This window comes from Oncorhynchus tshawytscha, linkage group LG11 (assembly GCF_018296145.1).
Source record: "Oncorhynchus tshawytscha isolate Ot180627B linkage group LG11, Otsh_v2.0, whole genome shotgun sequence".
Taxonomy (NCBI): Eukaryota; Metazoa; Chordata; class Actinopteri; order Salmoniformes; family Salmonidae; genus Oncorhynchus; species Oncorhynchus tshawytscha.
The window spans coordinates 50,231,359-50,256,358 of record NC_056439.1 but is presented as its reverse complement, the minus strand read 5'-3'; the positions used below and the strand labels follow the sequence as shown (position 1 = coordinate 50,256,358).

Genomic DNA, 25,000 nt, shown 5'->3' with positions numbered 1-25,000 from the left:
TTATGACTTCTTCGTGTCGCGTTTCAGCGAGATGTGTCACTCCAGCTACGAAGATCCAGATGTACGCACCAAGTGAGTGACCCTGAACTGCTTCTTCTTACCCTTATATCTGAGGTGAAGTGTGTAGGGGAGCCCTTATATCTGAGGTGAAGTGTGTAGGGGAGCCCTTATATCTGAGGTGAAGTGTGTAGGGGAGCCCTTATATCTGAGGTGAAGTGTGTAGGGGAGCCCTTATATCTGAGGTGAAGTGTGTAGGGGAACCCTTATATCTGAGGTGAAGTGTGTAGGGGAACCCTTATATCTGAGGTGAAGTGTGTAGGGGAACCCTTATATCTGAGGTGAAGTGTGTAGGGGAGCCCATATATCTGAGGTGAAGTGTGTAGGGGAGCCATTAAATCTGAGGTGAAGTGTGTAGGGGAGCCCATATATCTGAGGTGAAGTGTGTAGGGGAGCCCTTATATCTGAGGTGAAGTGTGTAGGGGAGCCCATATATCTGAGGTGAAGTGTGTAGGGGAGCCATTAAATCTGAGGTGAAGTGTGTAGGGGAGCCAATATATCTGAGGTGAAGTGTGTAGGGGAGCCCTTATATCTGAGGTGAAGTGTGTAGGGGAGCCCTTATATCTGAGGTGAAGTGTGTAGGGGAGCCCATATATCTGAGGTGAAGTGTGTAGGGGAGCCCATATATCTGAGGTGAAGTGTGTAGGGGAGCCCATATATCTGAGGTGAAGTGTGTAGGAGAGAAAGACTAGGGGAGAAATGTTAATTTGTGACTGCTCTATCTGTCTCTCTCTCTCTCTCTCTGTCTCTGTCTCTGTCTCTCTCTCTCTCTCCCTCTCTCCCCCTCTGTCTCTCTCTCTGTCTCTCTCTCTCTTTCCCCCCTCTCTCTCTCTCTCTCTCTCTCTCTCTCTCTCTCTCTCTGTGTGTGTCTGTCTGTCTCTCTCTCTTGCTCTCCTCTCTCTCTCTCTCTGTGTGTCTGTCTGTCTCTCTCTCTCTTGCTCTCTCTCTCTCTGTCTCTCTCTCTCTCTCTGTGTGTCTGTCTGTCTCTCTCTCCCTCTCTCTCGCTCTCCTCTCTCTCTCTCTCTGTGTGTGTCTGTCTGTCTCTCTCTCTCTTGCTCTCCTCTCTCTCTCTCTCTGTGTGTGTCTGTCTGTCTCTCTCTCTCTTGCTCTCCTCTCTCTCTCTCCCTCTCTCTCTCTCTCTCTGTGTGTGTCTGTCTGTCTCTCTCTCTCTTGCTCTCCTCTCTCTCTCTCCCTCTCTCTCTCTCTCTGTGTGTCTGTCTGTCTCTCTCTCCCTCTCTCTTGCTCTCTCTCTCTCTCTCTCTGTGTGTGTCTGTCTGTCTCTCTCTCTCTTGCTCTCCTCTCTCTCTCTCCCTCTCTCTCTCTCTCTGTGTGTCTGTCTGTCTCTCTCTCCCTCTCTCTTGCTCTCCTCTCTCTCTCTCTCTGTGTGTGTCTGTCTGTCTCTCTCTCTCTTGCTCTCTCTCTCTCTCTCTCTCTCTCTCTCTCTCTCTCTCTCTCTGTGTGTGTCTGTCTGTCTCTCTCTCTCTTGCTCCTCTCTCTCTCTCTCTGTGTGTGTCTGTCTGTCTCTCTCTCTCTTGCTCTCCCTCTCTCTCTCCCTCTCTCTCTCTCTCTGTGTGTCTGTCTGTCTCTCTCTCCCTCTCTCTTGCTCCTCTCTCTCTCTCTCTCTCTCTCTCTCTCTCTCTCTCTCTCTCTCTCTCTCTCTCTGTGTGTCTGTCTGTCTCTCTCCCCCTCCCCCTCTCTCCTCCTCTCCAGGATCCGTATGGCAGGTATCCGTGGTCTCCAAGGTGTGGTAAGAAAGACAGTGAGGGATGAGTTGCAGGCTAACATATGGGAGCGTCAACACATGGACAAGATAGTCCCCTCTCTACTGTTCAACCTGCAGGACCCCACAGACAGGTAGCTTAGTGTGTGTGTGTGTGTGTATAATGTGTGTGTACATGTGTATGTGTGTATAATGTGTGTGTACATGTGTTTGTGTGTGTATAATGTGTGTGTATAATGTGTGTGTGTCTGTGTGTGTGTGTCTGTGTTTATTCCCTCATGTTTGTCCCCTGCCAAACAGCTCATCCTGCAGCTTTAGTGTTGCCACAGTAACAGGGGTGTTAATTAAACCAGCCAGGTCACCCGTGACACGGGTGACCTGGCTGTCCGTCCATGTCTGAGGACGACGGGAGATGACGTGAAAACAGTGAGCGTTGTTTCCTTCAAACAGGTTTGGGTTTAGCTAGGGTGTTGTGGGTAAAGACCACATAGATAAGCATCAGCCTCTGATTCCAAATATTTCAAGGTCGAATCCCCATCCCAAACCTTAACCCTTACCGTAACCAGTCGTAGTGCCTAACCTAACTGTTGCCCCCTAGTGGCCGGTTTCCACGTCATCTCCCGACATCCTCAGACATGGACAGACGTTGAATAATGACTTGTGTCACAGGTGCCCTGCCTGCTTTATTTCATCACCTGTAAAACCTAACACAGGAAGTGTGTGTTTGAGTTTTAAAAAAGCTTCTAATTTCTACTTTGAAATTTCAGACTTGATATATTCTATCTAAAAATGTACCAACCCCCTACAAACAAATGTCCGTTAATTATAATCCACATAATAATTAAAATTTCCTGTTGCAGCAGGGATTATTTTCCTGCTGTTAGGAAACTGGTTGAAATGAAGATCCTACTTCTGTTCTGTGTGTTAGTGGTTCCCCTGGCTGTGAGAAGGAGAGTCCAGCTGAGTTGACTGAGAGATGCTTCAGAGAGCTGCTGGGTAGAGCTGCCTACGGGAACATTAAGAACGCTATCAAACCAGTACTAATGTGAGTCACACACACACGAACGCACGCACGCACGCACACACACACACACACACACACACACACACACACACACACAAATGCACGCACGCACGCACACACACACACACACACACAAATTATTATTTTGTGTGTTTCAAGGCACCTGGATAACCATTCTCTGTGGGAGGGGAAGAGCTTTGCTGTCCGTTGCTTCAAGATCATCATGTACTCGATCCAGGTCAGGACCGTCACATCCTCATATCAGCTTTTAGCCACAACAGTATCTGCTGCTATGTCTAGTATGGTTTCACACCACTCAATGACTAAAATATACATTTTCTCCTCTCCTGTCTCCTCTCCTGTCTCCTCTCTTTTCCTGTCTCCTCTCCTGTCCTGTCTCCTCTCCCATCTCCTCTCCTGTCTCCTCTCTTTTCCTGTCTCCTCTCCTGTCCTGTCTCCTCTCCTGTCTCCTCTCCTGTCTCCTCTCCTGTCCTGTCTCCTCTCCTCTCCTGTCTCCTCTCCTGTCCTGTTTCCTCTCCTGTCCTGTTTCCTCTCCTCTCCTGTCCCCTCTCCTGTATCCTCTCCTGTCCCCTCTCCTGTCTCCTCTCCTGTCCTGTCCTGTCTCCTCTCGTGTCCTGTCTCCTCTCCTGTCCCCTCTCCTCTCCTGTCCCCTCTCCTGTATCCTCTCCTGTCCCCTCTCCTGTCCCCTCTCCTCTCCTGTCCCCTCTCCTCTCCTGTCCCCTCTCCTGTATCCTCTCCTGTCTCCTCTCCTGTCCCCTCTCCTCTCCTGTCCCCTCTCCTGTATCCTCTCCTGTCTCCTCTCCTGTCTCCTCTCCTCTCCTGTCCCCTCTCCTGTATCCTCTCCTGTCCCCTCTCCTGTATCCTCTCGTGTCCTGTCTCCTCTCCTGTCCCCTCTCCTCTCCTGTCCCCTCTCCTGTATCCTCTCCTGTCTCCTCTCCTGTCCCCTCTCCTCTCCTGTCCCCTCTCCTGTATCCTCTCCTGTCCCCTCTCCTGTCTCCTCTCCTGTCCTGTCCTGTCTCCTCTCGTGTCCTGTCTCCTCTCCTGTCCTGTCTCCTCTCCTATCTCCTCTCCTCTCTTGTCTCCTCTCATGTCCTGTCTCCTCTCCTGTCCTGTCTCCTCTCCTGTCTCCTCTCCTCTCCTGTCCTGTCTCCTCTCCTGTCTCCTCCTGTCTCCTCTCCTGTCCTGTCTCCTCTCCTGTCCTCTCTCCTCTCCTGTCTCCTCTCCTCTCCTGTCTCCTCTCATGTCCTGTCTCCTGTCCTGTCCTGTCTCCTCTCCTGTCTCCTCTCCTCTCCTGTCCTGTCTCCTCTCCTGACTCCTCCTGTCTCCTCTCCTGTCCTGTCTCCTCTCCTGTCTCCTCTTCTCCTGTCCTGTCTCTTCTCCTCTCCTGTCTCCTCTCCTGTCTCCTCTCTCCTCCATTCCTCTCTCTAGTCACAGCATTCTCACCTGGTTATTCAGCAACTGCTGGGTCATCTAGATGCCAACAGTAAGAGTTCAGCCACAGTGCGTGCTGGGATAGTGGAGGTCCTGTCTGAGGCTGCTGTCATTGAGGCCAGTGGCTCTGTGGGTAAGTGTGTGTGGTTTTTTCTTTTTGGGGGGGGACCCTGTACTATACGAAAGCACCCGACCTCAAATTGACCCATAACCATCGTTTTCTAGGCTCTCATTGAGATCTGAGAGGATTGTATCGTCAGGTTGGTATCCAACATCAACGATGAAACGCATCGAAACGACAGAAGGCTGTGTGGTGTTTTTATTTTTGATTTAACCTTTATTTAACTAGACAGTTAAGTTCTTATTCATCATGATGTCCTACCAGAAGGCAAAAGGCCTCCTGCGGAGACGGGGACTAAAATATAGGACAAAACATCACGACAAGAGAGACACCACAATACTACATAAAGAGAGACCTAAGACACATGCCAACAACACGGTAGCAACACAACATGGTAGCAACACAACATGGTAGCAACACAACATGGTAGCAACACAACATGGCAACAACACAACATGGCAGCAACACAACATGGCACAAACATTCTTGGTCACAGACAACAGCACAAAGGGCAAGAAGGTAGAGACAACAATACATCAGGCAAAGCAGCCACAACTGTCAGTAAGAGTGTCCATGATTGAGTCTTTGAATGAAGAGGTGGAGATAAAACTGTCCAGTTTGAGTGTTTGTTGCAGCTCGTTTCAGTCACTAGCTGCAGCGAACTGAAAAGAGGAGCGACCCAGGGATGTGTTTGCTTTGGGGACCTTTAACAGAAAGTGACTGGCAGAACGGATGTTGTATGTGGAAGATGAGGGCTGCGGTAGATATCTCATATAGGGGGAAGTGAGCCCTAAGAGGGTTTTATAAATAAGCATCAACCAGTGGGTCTTGCGATGGGTACACAGAGATGACCAGTTTACAGAGGAGTATAGAGTGCAGTGATGTGTCCTATAAGGAGCATTGGTGGAAAATCTGATGGCCAAATGGTAAAGAACATCTAGTCGCTCGAGAGCAACCTTACCTGCCGATCTATAAATTACGTCTCCGTAATCTAGCTTGGGTAGGATGGTTATCTGAATCAGGGTTAGTTTGGCAGCTGGGGTGAAAGAGGAGCGATTACGAGGGAGGGAGAGGGAGACAGAGCCTGTCATTGTCCTGTTATTGTGTATAATGGCCACTAGAGGAAGACAAAGCCTGTCATTGTCCTGTTATTGTGTATAATGGCCACTAGAGGGAGACAGAGCCTGTCATTGTCCTGTTATTGTGTATAATGGCCACTAGAGGGAGACAAAGCCTGTCATTGTCCTGTTATTGTGTATAATGGCCACTAGAGGGAGACAGAGCCTGTCATTTCTTTTGAACTTTTTAAAAATGATTATTATTATTTTTTTTTTTAAACCTTTATTTAACTAGGCAAGTCAGTTAAGAACACATTTTTAATTTCAATGCTGGTCTAGGAACAGTGGGTTAACTGGTCTAGGAACAGTGGGTTAACTGCCTTGTTCAGGGGCAGAATGACAGATTTGTACTTTGCCAGCTCGGGGATTTGATCCAGGAACCTTTCGGTTACTAGCCCAACGCTCTAACCACTAGGCTTCCTGCCGTCATTATCCTGTTATTGTGTATAATGGCCACTAGAGGGAGACAGACTGTTATTGTCAATAAATTACAGGTACTGCATTCTAGATATAGTATTACTCAACTAACAACCAACAATTGTGTGCGTTTTGTGTGTGTGTGTGTGTGTTTGTGTGTGTGTGTGTGTGTGTGTGTGTGTGTGTGTGTGTGTGTGTGTGTGTGTGTGTGTGTGTGTGTGTGTGTGTGTGTAGGCCCAACAGTGCTGGAGGTATTTAACACCCTGTTGAAACAGTTGAGGCTGAGTGTGGACTATGAACTGACTGGAAGCTGTGACCCGTATTGCAACAACAAGACAACTACTGACCAGGAGAGACAACTACAGGAGGCTGTCATCAAGACCATCGGTCAGTAGGGGTGTGTGTCCCCTCACAAGTATAGTAAAAAAAAAATCTGACAAGTGGGGGACCTTTCTCCCCAAAAGGAAAAAGGCTTCAGTAGGTTTAGGGGTTAGGTTAGTGGTCAAGGTGTGGGGTGTGGGGTTAAGATTAGGGTTAGGGGTTAGGTTAGTGGTCAAGGTGTAGGGTTAAGATTAGGGTTAAGGGATTAGGTTAGTGGTCAAGGTGTAGGGTTAAGATGAGGGTCAGGGGTTAGAGAAAAAGGATGGGAATCAATTGTTTTGTCCCTACAAGGATAGTACAACAAATGTGTGTGTGTGTGTTTGTGTGTGTGTGTGCTTGCGTGCGTGTGTGTGTATGTGCACGTTTGTGGGCATATCTTGATACTCTGTACGTGTTCTGTCCTTCCAGGATCCTTTGCCAACACGTTGCCGATCTACCAGAGGGCAGAGGTCATGCTGTTCATCATGGGGAAGATCCCTGTTCCTGGGATATACCCTGCACTGGGCTCACCTATCGCTGGGTGGGTCAGAATGAATTCATGCATGTACCAGGACACCCCCTGGACAGGACACTAGTCTGTCTCCTGTTTCTGTAGTGAGACAGCTTGATGTACCAGTACACCCCTAGACAGGACACTAGTCTATCACCTGTTTCTGTAGTGAGACAGCTTGGTGTACCAGTACACCCCTAGACAGGACACTAGTCTATCACCTGTTTCTGTAGTGAGACAGCTTGGTGTACCAGGTCACCCCCTGGACAGGACACTAGTCTGTCTCCTGTTTCTGTAGTGAGACAGCTTGATGTACCAGGACACCCCCTGGGCAGGACACTAGTCTGTCTCCTGTTTCTGTAGAGTGAGACAGCTTGATGTACCAGGACACCCCCTGGACAGGACACTAGTCTGTCTCCTGTTTCTGTAGAGTGAGACAGCTTGGTGTACCAGTACACCCCTAGACAGGACACTAGTCTATCACCTGTTTCTGTAGTGAGACAGCTTGGTGTACCAGTACACCCCCTGAGACACTAGTCTGTCTCCTGTTTCTGTAGTGAGACAGCATGTACCAGGACACCCCTGGACAGGACACTAGTCTATCTCCTGTTTCTGTAGTGAGACAGCTTGATGTACCAGGACACCCCCTGGACAGGACACTAGTCTATCTCCTGTTTCTGTAGGGAGACAGCTTGGTGTACCAGTACACCCCCTGGACAGGACACTAGTCTATCTCCTGTTTATGTAGTGAGACAGCTTGATGTACCAGGACACCCCCTAGACAGGACTCTAGTCTATCACCTGTTTCTGTAGTGAGACAGCTTGATTTACCAGGACATCCCCTGGACAGGACACTAGTCTATCTCCTGTTTCTGTAGAGGGAGACAGCTTGGTGTACCAGTACACCCCCTGGACAGGACACTAGTCTATCTCCTGTTTATGTAGTAGAACAGCTTGACGTACCAGGACACCCCCTTGACAGGACACTAGTCTATCTCCTGTTTCTGTAGGGAGACAGCTTGATTTACCAGGACACCCCCTAGACAGGACACTAGTCTATCTCCTGTTTCTCTAGTGAGACAGCTTGATATTCAGGACACCCCCTGGACAGGACACGAGTCTATCTCCTGTTTCTGTCATGTTGGACAGCTTGATGTACAGGACACCCCTGGACAGGACACTAGTCTGTCTCCTGTTTCTGTCGTGTTAGACAGCTTGATGTACCAGGACACACCTGGACAGGACACTAGTCTGTCTCCTGTTTCTGTAGTGAGGCAGCTTGATGTACACTTACACCCCTAGACAGGACACTAGTCTATCTCCTGTTTCTGTAGGGAGACAGCTTGATGTACCAGGACACACCCTGGACAGGACACTAGTCTGTCTCCTGTTTCTGACGTGTTAGACAGCTTGATGTACCAGGACACCCCCTGGACAGGACACTAGTCTGTCTCCTGTTTCTGTCGTGTTAGACAGCTTGATGTACCAGGACACCCCTAGACAGGACACTAGTCTGTCTCCTGTTTCTGTAGTGAGGCAGCTTGATGTACACGTACAGCCCCTGGACAGGACACTAGTCTGTCTCCTGTTTCTGTCGTGTTGGACAGCTTGATGTACCAGGACACCCCCTGGACAGGACACTAGTCTGTCTCCTGTTTCTGTCGTGTTGGACAGCTTGATGTACCAGGACACCCCCTGGACAGGACACTAGTCTGTCTCCTGTTTCTGTAGTGAGACAGCTTGATGTACCAGGACACTCCCTGGACAGGACACTAGTCTATCTCCTGTTTCTGTAGTGAGACAGCTTGATGTTCAGGACACACCCTGGACAGGACACGAGTCTATCTCCTGTTTCTGACGTGTTAGACAGCTTGATGTACCAGGACACCCCCTGGACAGGACACTAGTCTGTCTCCTGTTTCTGTAGGGAGACAGCTTGATGTACCAGGACACCCCTGGACAGGACACTAGTCTATCTCCTGTTTCTGTAGTGAGACAGCTTGATGTTCAGGACACCCCCTGGACAGGACAGTAGTCTATCTCCTGTTTCTGTCATGTTAGACAGCTTGATGTACCAGGACACCCCCTGGACAGGACACTAGTCTGTCTCCTGTTTCTGTCGTGTTGGACAGCTTGATGTACCAGGACACCCCCTGGACAGGACACTAGTCTGTCTCCTGTTTCTGTTGTGTTAGACAGCTTGATGTACCAGGACACCCCCTGGACAGGACGCTCGTCTATCTCCTGTTTATGTAGTAGAACAGCTTGACGTACCAGGACACCCTCTGGACAGGACACTAGTCTGTCTCCTGTTTCTGTTGTGAGACAGCTTGATGTACCAGGACACCCCCTGGACAGGACGCTAGTCTATCTCCTGTTTATGTAGTAGAACAGCTTGACGTACCAGGACACCCTCTGGACAGGACACTAGTCTGTCTCCTGTTTCTGTAGTGAGACAGCTTGATGTTCAGGACACCCCCTGGACAGGACACTAGTCTATCTCCTGTTTCTGTATGGAGACAGCTTGATGTACCAGGACACACCTGGACAGGACACTAGTCTGTCTCCTGTTTCTGTCATGTTGGACAGCTTGATGTACAGGACACCCCCTGGACAGGACACTAGTCTGTCTCCTGTTTCTGTAGTGAGGCAGCTTGATGTACACGTACAGCCCCTGGACAGGACACTAGTCTATCTCCTGTTTCGGTAGTGAGACAGCGTGATGTACCAGGACACACCTGGACAGGACAGACAGGACACTAGTCTATCTCCTGTTTCTGTAGTGAGATAGCTTGATGTACCATTAGACAGACAGACAAGACGCTCGTCTGTCTCCTGTTTCTGTAGTGAGACAGCTTAGTGTACCAGGACACCCCCTGGACAGGACACTAGTCTGTCTCCTGTTTCTGTTGTGTTAGACAGCTTGATGTACCATTAGACAGACAGACAAGACGCTCGTCTATCGCAGGGCCTTGGCCAATATATCTCCTTAATGCTTCCGCTTCGACGTCGCTGCATTTTGATACACCAGAATTAAAGTCATTTCCAATGAAACGCTGCGTTTGCCTTGTAGCGTTGCGTTGCAGAGACAGTTGCAGTGCGTTTGGTGTGGTGCAAAAGTTGGATTTACCGAACGTCAAACTCTATTCGTAGATGGCTTGACAGACACGGTAGCAGAAGGTGAATGTTGAACTTTTGTTGCGTACGTGTCCAGATACTGTACTGTTGTTGTGTACGTGTCCAGATACTGTACTGTTGTTGGGTACGTGTCCAGATACTGTACTGTTGTTGGGTACGTGTCCAGATACTGTACTGTTGTTGTGTACGTGTCCAGATACTGTACTGTTGTTGGGTACGTGTCCAGATACTGTATTGTTGTTGTGTACGTGTCCAGATACTGTACTGTTGTTGGGTACGTGTCCAGATACTGTATTGTTGTTGTGTACGTGTCCAGATACTGTACTGTTGTTGGGTACGTGTCCAGATACTGTACTGTTGTTGTGTACGTGTCCAGATACTGTACTGTTGTTGGGTACGTGTCCAGATACTGTACTGTTGTTGTGTACGTGTCCAGATACTGTATTGTTGTTGGGTACGTGTCAGATACTGTACTGTTGTTGTGTACGTGTCCAGATACTGTATTGTTGTTGGGTACGTGTCCAGATACTGTACTGTTGTTGTGTACGTGTCCAGATACTGTACTGTTGTTGTGTACGTGTCCAGATACTGTACTGTTGTTGGGTACGTGTCCAGATACTGTACTGTTGTTGGGTACTTGTCCAGATACTGTACTGTTGTTGGGTACGTGTTCAGATACTGTACTGTTGTTGGGTACGTGTCCAGATACTGTACTGTTGTTGGGTACGTGTCCAGATACTGTACTGTTGTTGGGTACGTGTCCAGATACTGTACTGTTGTTGGGTACGTGTCCAGATACTGTACTGTTGTTGTGTACGTGTCCAGATACTGTACTGTTGTTGGGTACGTGTCCAGATACTGTACTGTTGTTGGGTACGTGTCCAGATACTGTACTGTTGTTGGGTACGTGTCCAGATACTGTACTGTTGTTGTGTACGTGTCCAGATACTGTACTGTTGTTGGGTACGTGTCCAGATACTGTACTGTTGTTGGGTACGTGTCCAGATACTGTACTGTTGTTGGGTACGTGTCCAGATACTGTACTGTTGTTGGGTACGTGTCCAGATACTGTACTGTTGTTGGGTACGTGTCCAGATACTGTACTGTTGTTGGGTACGTGTCCAGATACTGTACTGTTGTTGGGTACGTGTCCAGATACTGTACTGTTGTTGGGTACGTGTTCAGATACTGTACTGTTGTTGGGTACGTGTCCAGATACTGTACTGTTGTTGGGTACGTGTCCAGATACTGTACTGTTGTTGGGTACGTGTCCAGATACTGTACTGTTGTTGGGTACGTGTTCAGATACTGTACTGTTGTTGGGTACGTGTCCAGATACTGTACTGTTGTTGTGTACGTGTCCAGATACTGTACTGTTGTTGGGTACGTGTCCAGATACTGTTCTGTTGTGTACGTGTCCAGATACTGTACTTTTGTTGGGTTCGTGTCCAGATACTGTACTGTTGTTGGGTACGTGTCCAGATACTGTACTGTTGTTGTGTACGTGTCCAGATACTGTACTGTTGTTGGGTACGTGTCCAGATACTGTTCTGTTGTTGTGTACGTGTCCAGATACTGTACTGTTGTTGTGTACGTGTCCAGATACTGTACTGTTGTTGTGTACGTGTCCAGATACTGTACTGTTGTTGCGTGTACAGATACTGTACTGTTGCGTACGTGTACAGATACTGTACTGTTGTTGCGCACGTGTCCAGATACTGTTTTGTGTAACGACACTGTCGGTGTTGGTGACAAGCAGAGGCCTCATGTCAACAAAACCATCAAAGTTGATACGAGGCTGAAAAGTGGCACCTTGTATGAAACTGCACTGTGAAATGGTGTTGGTTTTGAATTCCAATCCATGATTTGAGTGATTGTAGCAGCTCTGTCTCTCTCCTCTCTCTCTCTCTCTCTCTATATATATATCAGGTTTGAAGGCAGTAGGATGATCCAAGTCATGCTGTTGAAGTCTTTACTGCAGGTGAGATATACATTATACTCATTGTTCAAAGCAGGGTAGAAGCCAGTCCATTCAGGAAGTAAACTGACATTACAGTAAAACAATTGAATTTAAAAAATATATATTTTCAATTGACTTCAAGAAACTGAAAAGTAAAAAATATTATTTTCAAAAGTTGTCTTATTAATTGACTGCCTTCAATTGAAATGACTACAAGCCTGATACAGAGATTATATATAATGTTCTACATGTCGAAATGCTAGCAGTGAAGCAGAGGTTAGAGAAGGGGAGATAACCAATGGTAGCATCAATTAGGGAAGGGGGAGATAACCAATGGTAGCATCAATTAGAGAAGGGGAGATAACCAATGGTAGCATCAATTATTGAAGGGGAGATAACCAATGGTAGCATCAATTAGGGAAGGGGAGATAACCAATGGTAGCATCAATTAGGGAAGGGGGAGATAACCAATGGTAGCATCAATTAGGGAAGGGGAGATAACCAATGGTAGCATCAATTAGAGAGGGGAGATAACCAATGGTAGCAGAGGTTAGAGAGGAGGAGATAACCAATGGTAGCAGAGGTTAGAGAGGGGGAGATAACCAATGGTAGCAGAGGTTAGAGAGGAGGAGATAACCAATGGTAGCAGAGGTTAGAGAGGGGGAGATAACCAATGGTAGCAGAGGTTAGAGAAGGGGAGATAACCAATGGTAGCAGAGGTTAGAGAGGAGGAGATAACCAATGGTAGCATCAATTAGGGAAGGGGAGATAACCAATGGTAGCATCAATTAGGGAAGGGGAGATAACCAATGGTAGCATCAATTAGAGAAGGGGAGATAACCAATGGTAGCAGAGGTTAGAGAGGAGGAGATAACCAATGGTAGCAGAGGTTAGAAAGGGGGAGATAACCAATGGTAGCAGAGGTTAGAGAGGAGGAGATAACCAATGGTAGCAGAGGTTAGAGAGGGGGAGATAACCAATGGTAGCAGAGGTTAGAGAGGAGGAGATAACCAATGGTAGCATCAATTAGAGAGGGGAGATAACCAATGGTAGCAGAGGTTAGAGAGGAGGAGATAACCAATGGTAGCATCAATTAGAGAGGGGAGATAACCAATGGTAGCAGAGGTTAGAGAGGAGGAGATAACCAATGGTAGCATCAATTAGAGAGGGGAGATAACCAATGGTAGCATCAATTAGAGAGGGGGAGATAACCAATGGTAGCATCAATTAGAGAGGGGAGATAACCAATGGTAGCATCAATTAGAGAGAGGGGAGATAACCAATGGTAGCATCAATTAGGGAGGGGAGATAACCAATGGTAGCATCAATTAGGGTGGGGGAGATAACCAATGGTAGCAGAGGTTAGAGAGGGTAGATAACCAATGGTAGCATCAATTAGGGTGGGGGAGATAACCAATGGTAGCATCAATTAGAGAGGGGGATATAACCAATGGTAGCATCAATTAGAGAGGGGAGATAACCAATGGTAGCATCAATTAGAGAGGGGAGATAACCAATGGTAGCAGAGGTTAGAGGGGGAGATAACCAATGGTAGCATCAATTAGAGAGGGGAGAAAACCAATGGTAGCAGAGGTTAGAGAGGGGAGATAACCAATGGTAGCAGAGGTTAGAGAGGGGGAGATAACCAATGGTAGCATCAATTAGAGAGGGGAGATAACCAATGGTAGCATCAATTAGAGAGGGGAGATAACCAATGGTAGCAGAGGTTAGAGAGGAGGAGATAACCAATGGTAGCATCAATTAGAGAGGGGAGATAACCAATGGTAGAATCAATTAGAGAGGGGGAGATAACCAATGGTAGCAGAGGTTAGAGAGGAGGAGATAACCAATGGTAGCATCAATTAGAGGGGGAGATAACCAATGGTAGCATCAATTAGAGAGGGGAGATAACCAATGGTAGCATCAATTAGAGAGGGGAGATAACCAATGGTAGGATCAATTAGGGTGGGAGATAACCAATGGTAGCATCAATTAGGTGGGGGAGATAACCAATGGTAGCATCAATTAGGGTGGGGGAGATAACCAATGGTAGCATCAATTAGAGAAGGGGAGATAACCAATGGTAGCAGAGGTTAGAGCGGGGAGATAACCAATGGTAGCAGAGGTTAGAGAGGGGAGATAACCAATGGTAGCAGAGGTTAGAGCAGGGGAGATAACCAATGGTAGCAGAGGTTAGAGAGGGGAGATAACCAATGGTAGCATCAATTAGGGTGGGGGAGATAACCAATGGTAGCATCAATTAGGGTGGGGAGATAACCAATGGTAGCATCAATTAGGTGGGGGAGATAACCAATGGTAGCATCAATTAGGGTGGGGGAGATAACCAATGGTAGCAGAGGTTAGAGAGGAGGAGATAACCAATGGTAGCATCAATTAGAGAGGGGAGATAACCAATGGTAGCATCAATTAGAGAGGGGAGATAACCAATGGTAGCATCAATTAGAGAGGGGGAGATAACCAATGGTAGCATCAATTAGAGAGGGGAGATAACCAATGGTAGCATCAATTAGAGAAGGGGAGATAACCAATGGTAGCATCAATTAGGGTGGGGGAGATAACCAACGGTAGCATCAATTAGAGAGGGGAGATAACCAATGGTAGCATCAGAGGGGGAGATAACCAATGGTAGCAGAGGTTAGAGAGGAGGAGATAACCAATGGTAGCAGAGGTTAGAGAGGGGAGATAACCAATGGTAGCATCAATTAGAGAGGGGAGATAACCAATGGTAGCATCAATTAGAGAGGGGGAGATAACCAATGGTAGCAGAGGTTAGAGAGGAGGAGATAACCAATGGTAGCAGAGGTTAGAGAGGGGAGATAACCAATGGTAGCATCAATTAGAGAGGGGAGATAACCAATGGTAGCATCAATTAGAGAGGGGAGATAACCAATGGTAGCAGAGGTTAGAGAGAGGGGAGATAACCAATGGTAGCAGAGGTTAGAGAGGGGAGATAACCAATGGTAGCAGAGGTTAGAGAGGGGAGATAACCAATGGTAGCAGAGGTTAGAGAGGGGAGATAACCAATGGTAGCAGAGGTTAGAGAGGGGGAGATAACCAATGGTAGCAGAGGTTAGAGGGGGAGATAACCAATGGTAGCAGAGGTTAGAGAGGGGAGATAACCAATGGTAGCAGAGGTTAGAGAGGGGGAGATAACCAATGGTAGCAGAGGTTAGAGCAGGGGAGATAACCAATGGTAGCAGAGGTTAGAGAGGGGAGATAACCAATGGTAGCATCAATTAGAGAGGGGGAGATAACCAATGGTAGCAGAGGTTAGAGAGGGGGAGATAACCAATGGTAGCAGAGGTTAGAGAGGAGGAGATAACCACTGGTAGCATCAATTAGGGTGGGGAGATAACCAATGGTAGCATCAATTAGGGTGGGGGAGATAACCAATGGTAGCATCAATTAGGGTGGGGGAGATAACCAATGGTAGCATCAATTAGAGAGGGGAGATAACCAATGGTAGCAGAGGTTAGAGAGGGGGATATAACCAATGGTAGCATCAATTAGAGAGGGGAGATAACCAATGGTAGCATCAATTAGAGGGGAGATAACCAATGGTAGCAGAGGTTAGAGAGGGGGAGATAACCAATGGTAGCAGAGGTTAGGGAGGGGAGATAACCAATGGTAGCAGAGGTTAGAGAGGGGAGATAACCAATGGTAGCATCAATTAGAGAAGGGGAGATAACCAATGGTAGCAGAGGTTAGGGAGGGGAGATAACCAATGGTAGCAGAGGTTAGAGAGGGGAGATAACCAATGGTAGCATCAATTAGAGAGGGGGAGATAACCAATGATAGCATCAATTAGAGAGGGGAGATAACCAATGGTAGCAGAGGTTAGAGAGGAGGAGATAACCAATGGTAGCATCAATTAGAGAGGGGAGATAACCAATGGTAGAATCAATTAGAGAGGGGAGATAACCAATGGTAGCAGAGGTTAGAGAGGAGGAGATAACCAATGGTAGCATCAATTAGAGAGGGGGAGATAACCAATGGTAGCATCAATTAGAGAGGGGAGATAACCAATGGTAGCATCAATTAGAGAGGGTGAGATAACCAATGGTAGCATCAATTAGAGAGGGGAGATAACCAATGGTAGCATCAATTAGGGGTGGGGAGATAACCAATGGTAGCATCAATTAGTGTGGGGGAGATAACCAATGGTAGCATCAATTAGAGAAGGGGAGATAACCAATGGTAGCATCAATTAGGGTGGGGGAGATAACCAATGGTAGCATCAATTAGAGGGGAGATAACCAATGGTAGCATCAATTAGAGAGGGGGAGATAACCAATGGTAGCAGAGGTTAGAGAGGAGGAGATAACCAATGGTAGCATCAATTAGAGAGGGGAGATAACAAATGGTAGCATCAATTAGAGAGGGGGAGATAACCAATGGTGGCATCAATTAGAGAGGGGGAGATAACCAATGGCAGCATCAATTAGAGAGGGGGAGATAACCAATGGTAGCAGAGGTTAGAGAGGGGAGATAACCAATGGTAGCAGAGGTTAGAGAGGGGGAGATAACCAATGGTAGCAGAGGTTAGAGAAGGGGAGATAACCAATGGTAGCAGAGGTTAGAGAGGGGGAGATAACCAATGGTAGCAGAGGTTAGAGAAGGGGAGATAACCAATGGTAGCAGAGGTTAGAGAGGGGGAGATAACCAATGGTACCAGAGGTTAGAGCGGGGGAGATAACCAATGGTAGCAGAGGTTAGAGAGGGGGAGATAACCAATGGTAGCAGAGGTTAGAGCAGGGGAGATAACCAATGGTAGCAGAGGTTAGAGAGGGGGAGATAACCAATGGTAGCATCAATTAGGGTGGGGGAGATAACCAATGGTAGCATCAATTAGGGTGGGGGAGATAACCAATGGTAGCATCAATTAGGGTGGGGGAGATAACCAATGGTAGCATCAATTAGGGTGGGGAGATAACCAATGGTAGCAGAGGTTAGAGAGGAGGAGATAACCAATGGTAGCATCAATTAGAGAGGGGAGATAACCAATGGTAGCATCAATTAGAGAGGGGAGATAACCAATGGTAGCATCAATTAGAGAGGGGAGATAACCAATGGTAGCATCAATTAGAGAGGGGGAGATAACCAATGGTAGCATCAATTAGAGAAGGGGAGATAACCAATGGTAGCATCAATTAGGGTGGGGGAGATAACCAATGGTAGCATCAATTAGAGAGGGGAGATAACCAATGGTAGCATCAATTAGAGAGGGGAGATAACCAATGGTAGCAGAGGTTAGAGAGGAGGAGATAACCAATGGTAGCAGAGGTTAGAGAGGGAGATAACCAATGGTAGCATCAATTAGAGAGGGGAGATAACCAATGGTAGCATCAATTAGAGAGGGGGAGATAACCAATGGTAGCAGAGGTTAGAGAGGAGGAGATAACCAATGGTAGCAGAGGTTAGAGAGGGGAGATAACCAATTGTAGCATCAATTAGAGAGGGGAGATAACCAATGGTAGCATCAATTAGAGAGGGGGAGATAACCAATGGTAGCATCAATTAGAGAGGGGAGATAACCAATGGTAGCAGAGGTTAGAGAGGAGGAGATAACCAATGGTAGCAGAGGTTAGAGAGGGGAGATAACCAATGGTAGCATCAATTAGAGAGGGGAGATAACCAATGGTAGCATCAATTAGAGAGGGGAGATAACCAATGGTAGCAGAGGTTAGAGAGGAGGAGATAACCAATGGTAGCAGAGGTTAGAGAGGGGAGATAACCAATTGTAGCATCAATTAGAGAGGGGAGATAACCAATGGTAGCATCAATTAGAGAGGGGAGATAACCAATGGTAGCAGAGGTTAGAGAGGGGGAGATAACCAATGGTAGCAGAGGTTAGAGAGGGGAGATAACCAATGGTAGCAGAGGTTAGAGAGGGGAGATAACCAATGGTAGCAGAGGTTAGAGAGGGGAGATAACCAATGGTAGCAGAGGTTAGAGAGGGGAGATAACCAATGGTAGCAGAGGTTAGAGGGGGAGATAACCAATGGTAGCAGAGGTTAGAGCGGGGAGATAACCAATGGTAGCAGAGGTTAGAGAGGGGGAGATAACCAATGGTAGCAGAGGTTAGAGCAGGGGAGATAACCAATGGTAGCAGAGGTTAGAGAGGGGAGATAACCAATGGTAGCATCAATTAGAGAGGGGAGATAACCAATGGTAGCAGAGGTTAGAGAGGGGAGATAACCAATGGTAGCAGAGGTTAGAGAGGAGGAGATAACCACTGGTAGCATCAATTAGGGTGGGGGAGATAACCAATGGTAGCATCAATTAGGGTGGGGGAGATAACCAATGGTAGCATCAATTAGGTGGGGGAGATAACCAATGGTAGCATCAATTAGGGTGGGGGAGATAACCAATGGTAGCAGAGGTTAGAGAGGGGGATATAACCAATGGTAGCATCAATTAGAGAGGGGGAGATAACCAATGGTAGCATCAATTAGAGAGGGGAGATAACCAATGGTAGCAGAGGTTAGAGAGGGGAGATAACCAATGGTAGCAGAGGTTAGGGAGGGGGAGATAACCAATGGTAGCAGAGGTTAGAGAGGGGGAGATAACCAATGGTAGCATCAATTAGAGAGGGGAGATAACCAATGGTAGCAGAGGTTAGGGAGGGGGAGATAACCAATGGTAGCAGAGGTTAGAGAGGGGAGATAACCAATGGTAGCATCAATTAGAGAGGGGAGATAACCAATGATAGCATCAATTAGAGAGGGGGAGATAACCAATGGTAGCAGAGGTTAGAGAGGAGGAGATAACCAATGGTAGCATCAATTAGAGAGGGGGAGATAACCAATGGTAGCAGAGGTTAGAGAGGAGGAGATAACCAATGGTAGCATCAATTAGAGAGGGGGAGATAACCAATGGTAGCATCAATTAGAGAGGGGGAGATAACCAATGGTAGCAGAGGTTAGAGAGGGGGAGATAACCAATGGTAGCATCAATTAGAGAGGGGGAGATAACCAATGGTAGCATCAATTAGGGTGGGGAGATAACCAATGGTAGCATCAATTAGTGTGGGGGAGATAACCAATGGTAGCATCAATTAGAGAAGGGGAGATAACCAATGGTAGCATCAATTAGGGTGGGGAGATAACCAATGGTAGCATCAATTAGAGAGGGGAGATAACCAATGGTAGCATCAATTAGAGCGGGGAGATAACCAATGGTAGCAGAGGTTAGAGAGGAGGAGATAACCAATGGTAGCATCAATTAGAGAGGGGAGATAACAAATGGTAGCATCAATTAGAGAGGGGAGATAACCAATGGTGGCATCAATTAGAGAGGGGAGATAACCAATGGCAGCATCAATTAGAGAGGGGAGATAACCAATGGTAGCAGAGGTTAGAGAGGGGAGATAACCAATGGTAGCAGAGGTTAGAGAGGGGAGATAACCAATGGTAGCAGAGGTTAGAGAGGGGGAGATAACCAATGGTAGCAGAGGTTAGAGAGGGGGAGATAACCAATGGTAGCAGAGGTTAGAGAGGGGGAGATAACCAATGGTAGCAGAGGTTAGAGAGGGGAGATAACCAATGGTACCAGAGGTTAGAGCGGGGAGATAACCAATGGTAGCAGAGGTTAGAGAGGGGAGATAACCAATGGTAGCAGAGGTTAGAGCAGGGGAGATAACCAATGGTAGCAGAGGTTAGAGAGGGGGAGATAACCAATGGTAGCATCAATTAGGGTGGGGGAGATAACCAATGGTAGCATCAATTAGGGTGGGGAGATAACCAATGGTAGCATCAATTAGGGTGGGGGAGATAACCAATGGTAGCATCAATTAGGGTGGGGAGATAACCAATGGTAGCAGAGGTTAGAGAGGAGGAGATAACCAATGGTAGCATCAATTAGAGAGGGGGAGATAACCAATGGTAGCATCAATTAGAGAGGGAGATAACCAATGGTAGCATCAATTAGAGAGGGGAGATAACCAATGGTAGCATCAATTAGAGAGGGGGAGATAACCAATGGTAGCATCAATTAGAGAGGGGAGATAACCAATGGTAGCATCAATTAGGGTGGGGGAGATAACCAATGGTAGCATCAATTAGGGTGGGGGAGATAACCAATGGTAGCATCAATTAGGGTGGGGGAGATAACCAATGGTAGCATCAATTAGGTGGGGGAGATAACCAATGGTAGCATCAATTAGGGTGGGGAGATAACCAATGGTAGCAGAGGTTAGAGAGGAGGAGATAACCAATGGTAGCATCAATTAGAGAGGGGAGATAACCAATGGTAGCAGAGATTAGAGAGGAGGAGATAACCAATGGTAGCATCAATTAGAGAGGGGGAGATAACCAATGGTAGCATCAATTACAGAGGGGAGATAACCAATGGTAGCATCAATTAGAGAGGGGGAGATAACGAATGGTAGCAGAGGTTAGAGAGGAGGAGATAACCAATGGTAGCATCAATTAGAGAGGGATATAACCAATGGTAGCATCAATTAGAGAGGGGAGATAACCAATGGTAGCATCAATTAGGGAGGGGAGATAACCAATGGTAGCATCAATTAGAGAGGGGAGATAACCAATGGTAGCATCAATAAGAGAGGGGAGATAACCAATGGTAGCATCAATTAGAGGGGGAGATAACCAATGGTAGCAGAGGTTAGAGAGGGGAGATAACCAATGGTAGCAGAGGTTAGAGAGGGGAGATAACCAATGGTAGCAGAGGTTAGAGAGGGGAGATAACCAATGGTAGCAGAGGTTAGAGAGGGGGAGATAACCAATGGTAGCAGAGGTTAGAGAGGGGGAGATAACCAATGGTAGCAGAGGTTAGAGAGGGGAGATAACCAATGGTAGCAGAGGTTAGAGAGGGGAGATAACCAATGGTAGCATCAATTAGAGAGGGGAGATAACCAATGGTAGCAGAGGTTAGAGAAGGGGAGATAACCAATGGTAGCAGAGGTTAGAGAGGGGAGATAACCAATGGTAGCAGAGGTTAGAGAGGGGAGATAACCAATGGTAGCATCAATTAGAGAGGAGGAGATAACCAATGGTAGCATCAATTAGAGAGGGGAGATAACCAATGGTAGCATCAATTAGAGAGGGGAGATAACCAATGGTAGCATCAATTAGAGAGGGGAGATAACCAATGGTAGCATCAATTAGAGAGGGGAGATAACCAATGGTAGCAGAGGTTAGAGGGGGAGATAACCAATGGTAGCATCAATTAGAGAGGGGTGATAACCAATGGTAGCATCAATTAGAGAGGAGATAACCAATGGTAGCATCAATTAGAGAGGGGAGATAACCAATGCTAGCATCAATTAGAGAGGGGGAGATAACCAATGGTAGCATCAATTAGGGTGGGGGGAGATAACCAATGGTAGCATCAATTAGAGAAGGGAGATAACCAATGGTAGCATCAATTAGAGAGGGGGAGATAACCAATGGTAGCAGAGGTTAGAGAGGGGGAGATAACCAATGGTAGCATCAATTAGAGAGGGGAGATAACCAATGGTAGCAGAGGTTAGAGAAGGGGAGATAACCAATGGTAGCATCAATTAGAGAGGGGAGATAACCAATGGTAGCATCAATTAGAGAGGGGAGATAACCAATGGTAGCATCAATTAGAGAGGGGAGATAACCAATGGTAGCAGAGGTTAGAGAGGAGGAGATAACCAATGGTAGCATCAATTAGGTGGGGGAGATAACCAATGGTAGCATCAATTAGGTGGGGGAGATAACCAATGGTAGCATCAATTAGGGTGGGGGAGATAACCAATGGTAGCAGAGGTTAGAGAGGGGGATATAACCAATGGTACCATCAATTAGAGAGGGGAGATAACCAATGGTAGCATCAATTAGAGAGGGGAGATAACCAATGGTAGCAGAGGTTAGAGAGGGGGAGATAACCAATGGTAGCAGAGGTTAGGGAGGGGGAGATAACCAATGGTAGCAGAGGTTAGAGAGGGGAGATAACCAATGGTAGCATCAATTAGAGAGGGGAGATAACCAATGGTAGCAGAGGTTAGAGAGGGGAGATAACCAATGGTAGCAGAGGTTAGAGAGGGGAGATAACCAATGGTAGCATCAATTAGAGAGGGGGAGATAACCAATGATAGCATCAATTAGAGAGGGGGAGATAACCAATGGTAGCATCAATTAGAGAGGGGAGATAACCAATGGTAGCATCAATTAGAGAGGGTGAGATAACCAATGGTAGCATCAATTAGAGAGGGGGAGATAACCAATGGTAGCATCAATTAGGGTGGGGGAGATAACCAATGGTAGCATCAATTAGGGTGGGGGAGATAACCAATGGTAGCATCAATTAGAAGGGGAGATAACCAATGGTAGCATCAATTAGGGTGGGGAGATAACCAATGGTAGCATCAATTAGGGTGGGGGAGATAACCAATGGTAGCATCAATTAGAGAGGGGGAGATAACCAATGGTAGCATCAATTAGAGAGGGGAGATAACCAATGGTAGCAGAGGTTAGAGAGGAGGAGATAACCAATGGTAGCATCAATTAGAGAGGGGGAGATAACAAATGGTAGCATCAATTAGAGAGGGGAGATAACCAATGGTAGCATCAATTAGAGAGGGGGAGATAACCAATGGTAGCATCAATTAGAGAGGGGAGATAACCAATGGTAGCAGAGGTTAGAGAGGAGGAGATAACCAATGGTAGCATAGGTTAGAGAGGGAAGATAACCAATGGTAGCATCAATTAGAGAGGGAGATAACCAATGGTAGCATCAATTAGAGAGGGGAGATAACCAATGGTAGCATCAATTAGAGAGGGGAGATAACCAATGGTAGCATCAATTAGAGAGGGGAGATAACCAATGGTAGCAGAGGTTAGAGAGGGGAGATAACCAATGGTAGCAGAGGTTAGAGAGGGGGAGATAACCAGTGGTAGCAGAGGTTAGAGAGGGGGAGATAACCAATGGTAGCAGAGGTTAGAGAGGGGAGATAACCAATGGTAGCAGAGGTTAGAGAGGGGGAGATAACCAATGGTAGCAGAGGTTAGAGAGGGGAGATAACCAATGGTACCAGAGGTTAGAGCGGGGGAGATAACCAATGGTAGCAGAGGTTAGAGAGGGGGAGATAACCAATGGTAGCAGAGGTTAGAGCAGGGGAGATAACCAATGGTAGCAGAGGTTAGAGAGGGGAGATAACCAATGGTAGCATCAATTAGAGAGGGGGAGATAACCAATGGTAGCAGAGGTTAGAGAAGGGGAGATAACCAATGGTAGCATCAATTAGGTGGGGAGATAACCAATGGTAGCATCAATTAGGTGGGGGAGATAACCAATGGTAGCATCAATTAGGGTGGGGGAGATAACCAATGGTAGCATCAATTAGGGAGGGGGAGATAACCAATGGTAGCAGAGGTTAGAGAGGAGGAGATAACCAATGGTAGCATCAATTAGAGAGGGGAGATAACCAATGGTAGCATCAATTAGAGAGGGGAGATAACCAATGGTAGCATCAATTAGAGAGGGGGAGATAACCAATGGTAGCATCAATTAGAGAGGGGAGATAACCAATGGTAGCATCAATTAGAGAGGGGAGATAACCAATGGTAGCATCAATTAGGGTGGGGGAGATAACCAATGGTAGCATTAATTAGGGTGGGGGAGATAACCAATGGTAGCATCAATTAGGGTGGGGGAGATAACCAATGGTAGCATCAATTAGGGTGGGGGAGATAACCAATGGTAGCAGAGGTTAGAGAGGAGGAGATAACCAATGGTAGCATCAATTAGAGAGGGGGAGATAACCAATGGTAGCAGAGGTTAGAGAGGGGAGATAACCAATGGTAGCATCAATTAGAGAGGGGAGATAACCAATGGTAGCATCAATTACAGAGGGGGAGATAACCAATGGTAGCATCAATTAGAGGGGAGATAACGAATGGTAGCAGAGGTTAGAGAGGAGGAGATAACCAATGGTAGCATCAATTAGAGAGAGGGATATAACCAATGGTAGCATCAATTAGAGAGGGGAGATAACCAATGGTAGCATCAATTAGGGAGGGGGAGATAACCAATGGTAGCATCAATTAGGGAGGTGGAGATAACCAATGGTAGCATCAATAAGAGAGGGGAGATAACCAATGGTAGCATCAATTAGAGGGGGGAGATAACCAATGGTAGCAGAGGTTAGAGAGGGGAGATAACCAATGGTAGTAGAGGTTAGAGAGGGGGAGATAACCAATGGTAGCAGAGGTTAGAGAGGGGGAGATAACCAATGGTAGCAGAGGTTAGAGAGGGGGAGATAACCAATGGTAGCAGAGGTTAGAGAGGGGGAGATAACCAATGGTAGCAGAGGTTAGAGAGGGGGAGATAACCAATGGTAGCATCAATTAGAGAGGGGGAGATAACCAATGGTAGCAGAGGTTAGAGAGGGGAGATAACCAATGGTAGCAGAGGTTAGAGAGGGGGAGATAACCAATGGTAGCATCAATTAGAGAGGGGAGATAACCAATGGTAGCAGAGGTTAGAGAAGGGGAGATAACCAATGGTAGCAGAGGTTAGAGAGGGGGAGATAACCAATGGTAGCAGAGGTTAGAGAGGGGAGATAACCAATGGTAGCATCAATTAGAGAGGAGGAGATAACCAATGGTAGCATCAATTAGAGAGGGGGAGATAACCGATGGTAGCATCAATTAGAGAGGGGAGATAACCAATGGTAGCATCAATTAGAGAGGGGAGATAACCAATGGTAGCATCAATTAGAGAGGGGAGATAACCAATGGTAGCAGAGGTTAGAGAGGGGAGATAACCAATGGTAGCATCAATTAGAGAGGGGTGATAACCAATGGTAGCATCAATTAGAGAGGGGAGATAACCAATGGTAGCATCAATTAGAGAGGGGAGATAACCAATGCTAGCATCAATTAGAGAGGGGGAGATAACCAATGGTAGCATCAATTAGGGTGGGGAGATAACCAATGGTAGCATCAATTAGAGAAGGGCAGATAACCAATGGTAGCATCAATTAGAGAGGGGAGATAACCAATGGTAGCAGAGGTTAGAGAGGGGAGATAACCAATGGTAGCATCAATTAGAGAGGGGAGATAACCAATGGTAGCAGAGGTTAGAGAAGGGGAGATAACCAATGGTAGCATC

The 25,000-nt window shown here is 46.9% G+C and overlaps 1 protein-coding gene across 6 annotated transcripts in view; it reads left to right on the top strand.

The window, feature by feature from the left end:
- LOC112247836 (protein EFR3 homolog B-like) overlaps window positions 1-25,000 on the top strand; it is a 58,096-nt gene that overhangs the window by 14,079 nt on the left and 19,017 nt on the right. For all 6 annotated transcript variants that reach the window (XM_042330264.1, XM_042330263.1, XM_042330267.1 and 3 more), the window contains exons 5-12: window positions 1-72; window positions 1,768-1,911; window positions 2,706-2,822; window positions 2,961-3,039; window positions 4,251-4,386; window positions 6,144-6,296; window positions 6,699-6,810; window positions 11,848-11,899. The exon at window positions 1-72 is cut by the window's left edge and continues 50 nt beyond it. In XM_042330264.1, coding sequence (XP_042186198.1) covers window positions 1-72; window positions 1,768-1,911; window positions 2,706-2,822; window positions 2,961-3,039; window positions 4,251-4,386; window positions 6,144-6,296; window positions 6,699-6,810; window positions 11,848-11,899 — 865 coding nt within the window. The remainder of the gene's footprint in view (window positions 73-1,767; window positions 1,912-2,705; window positions 2,823-2,960; window positions 3,040-4,250; window positions 4,387-6,143; window positions 6,297-6,698; window positions 6,811-11,847; window positions 11,900-25,000) is intronic.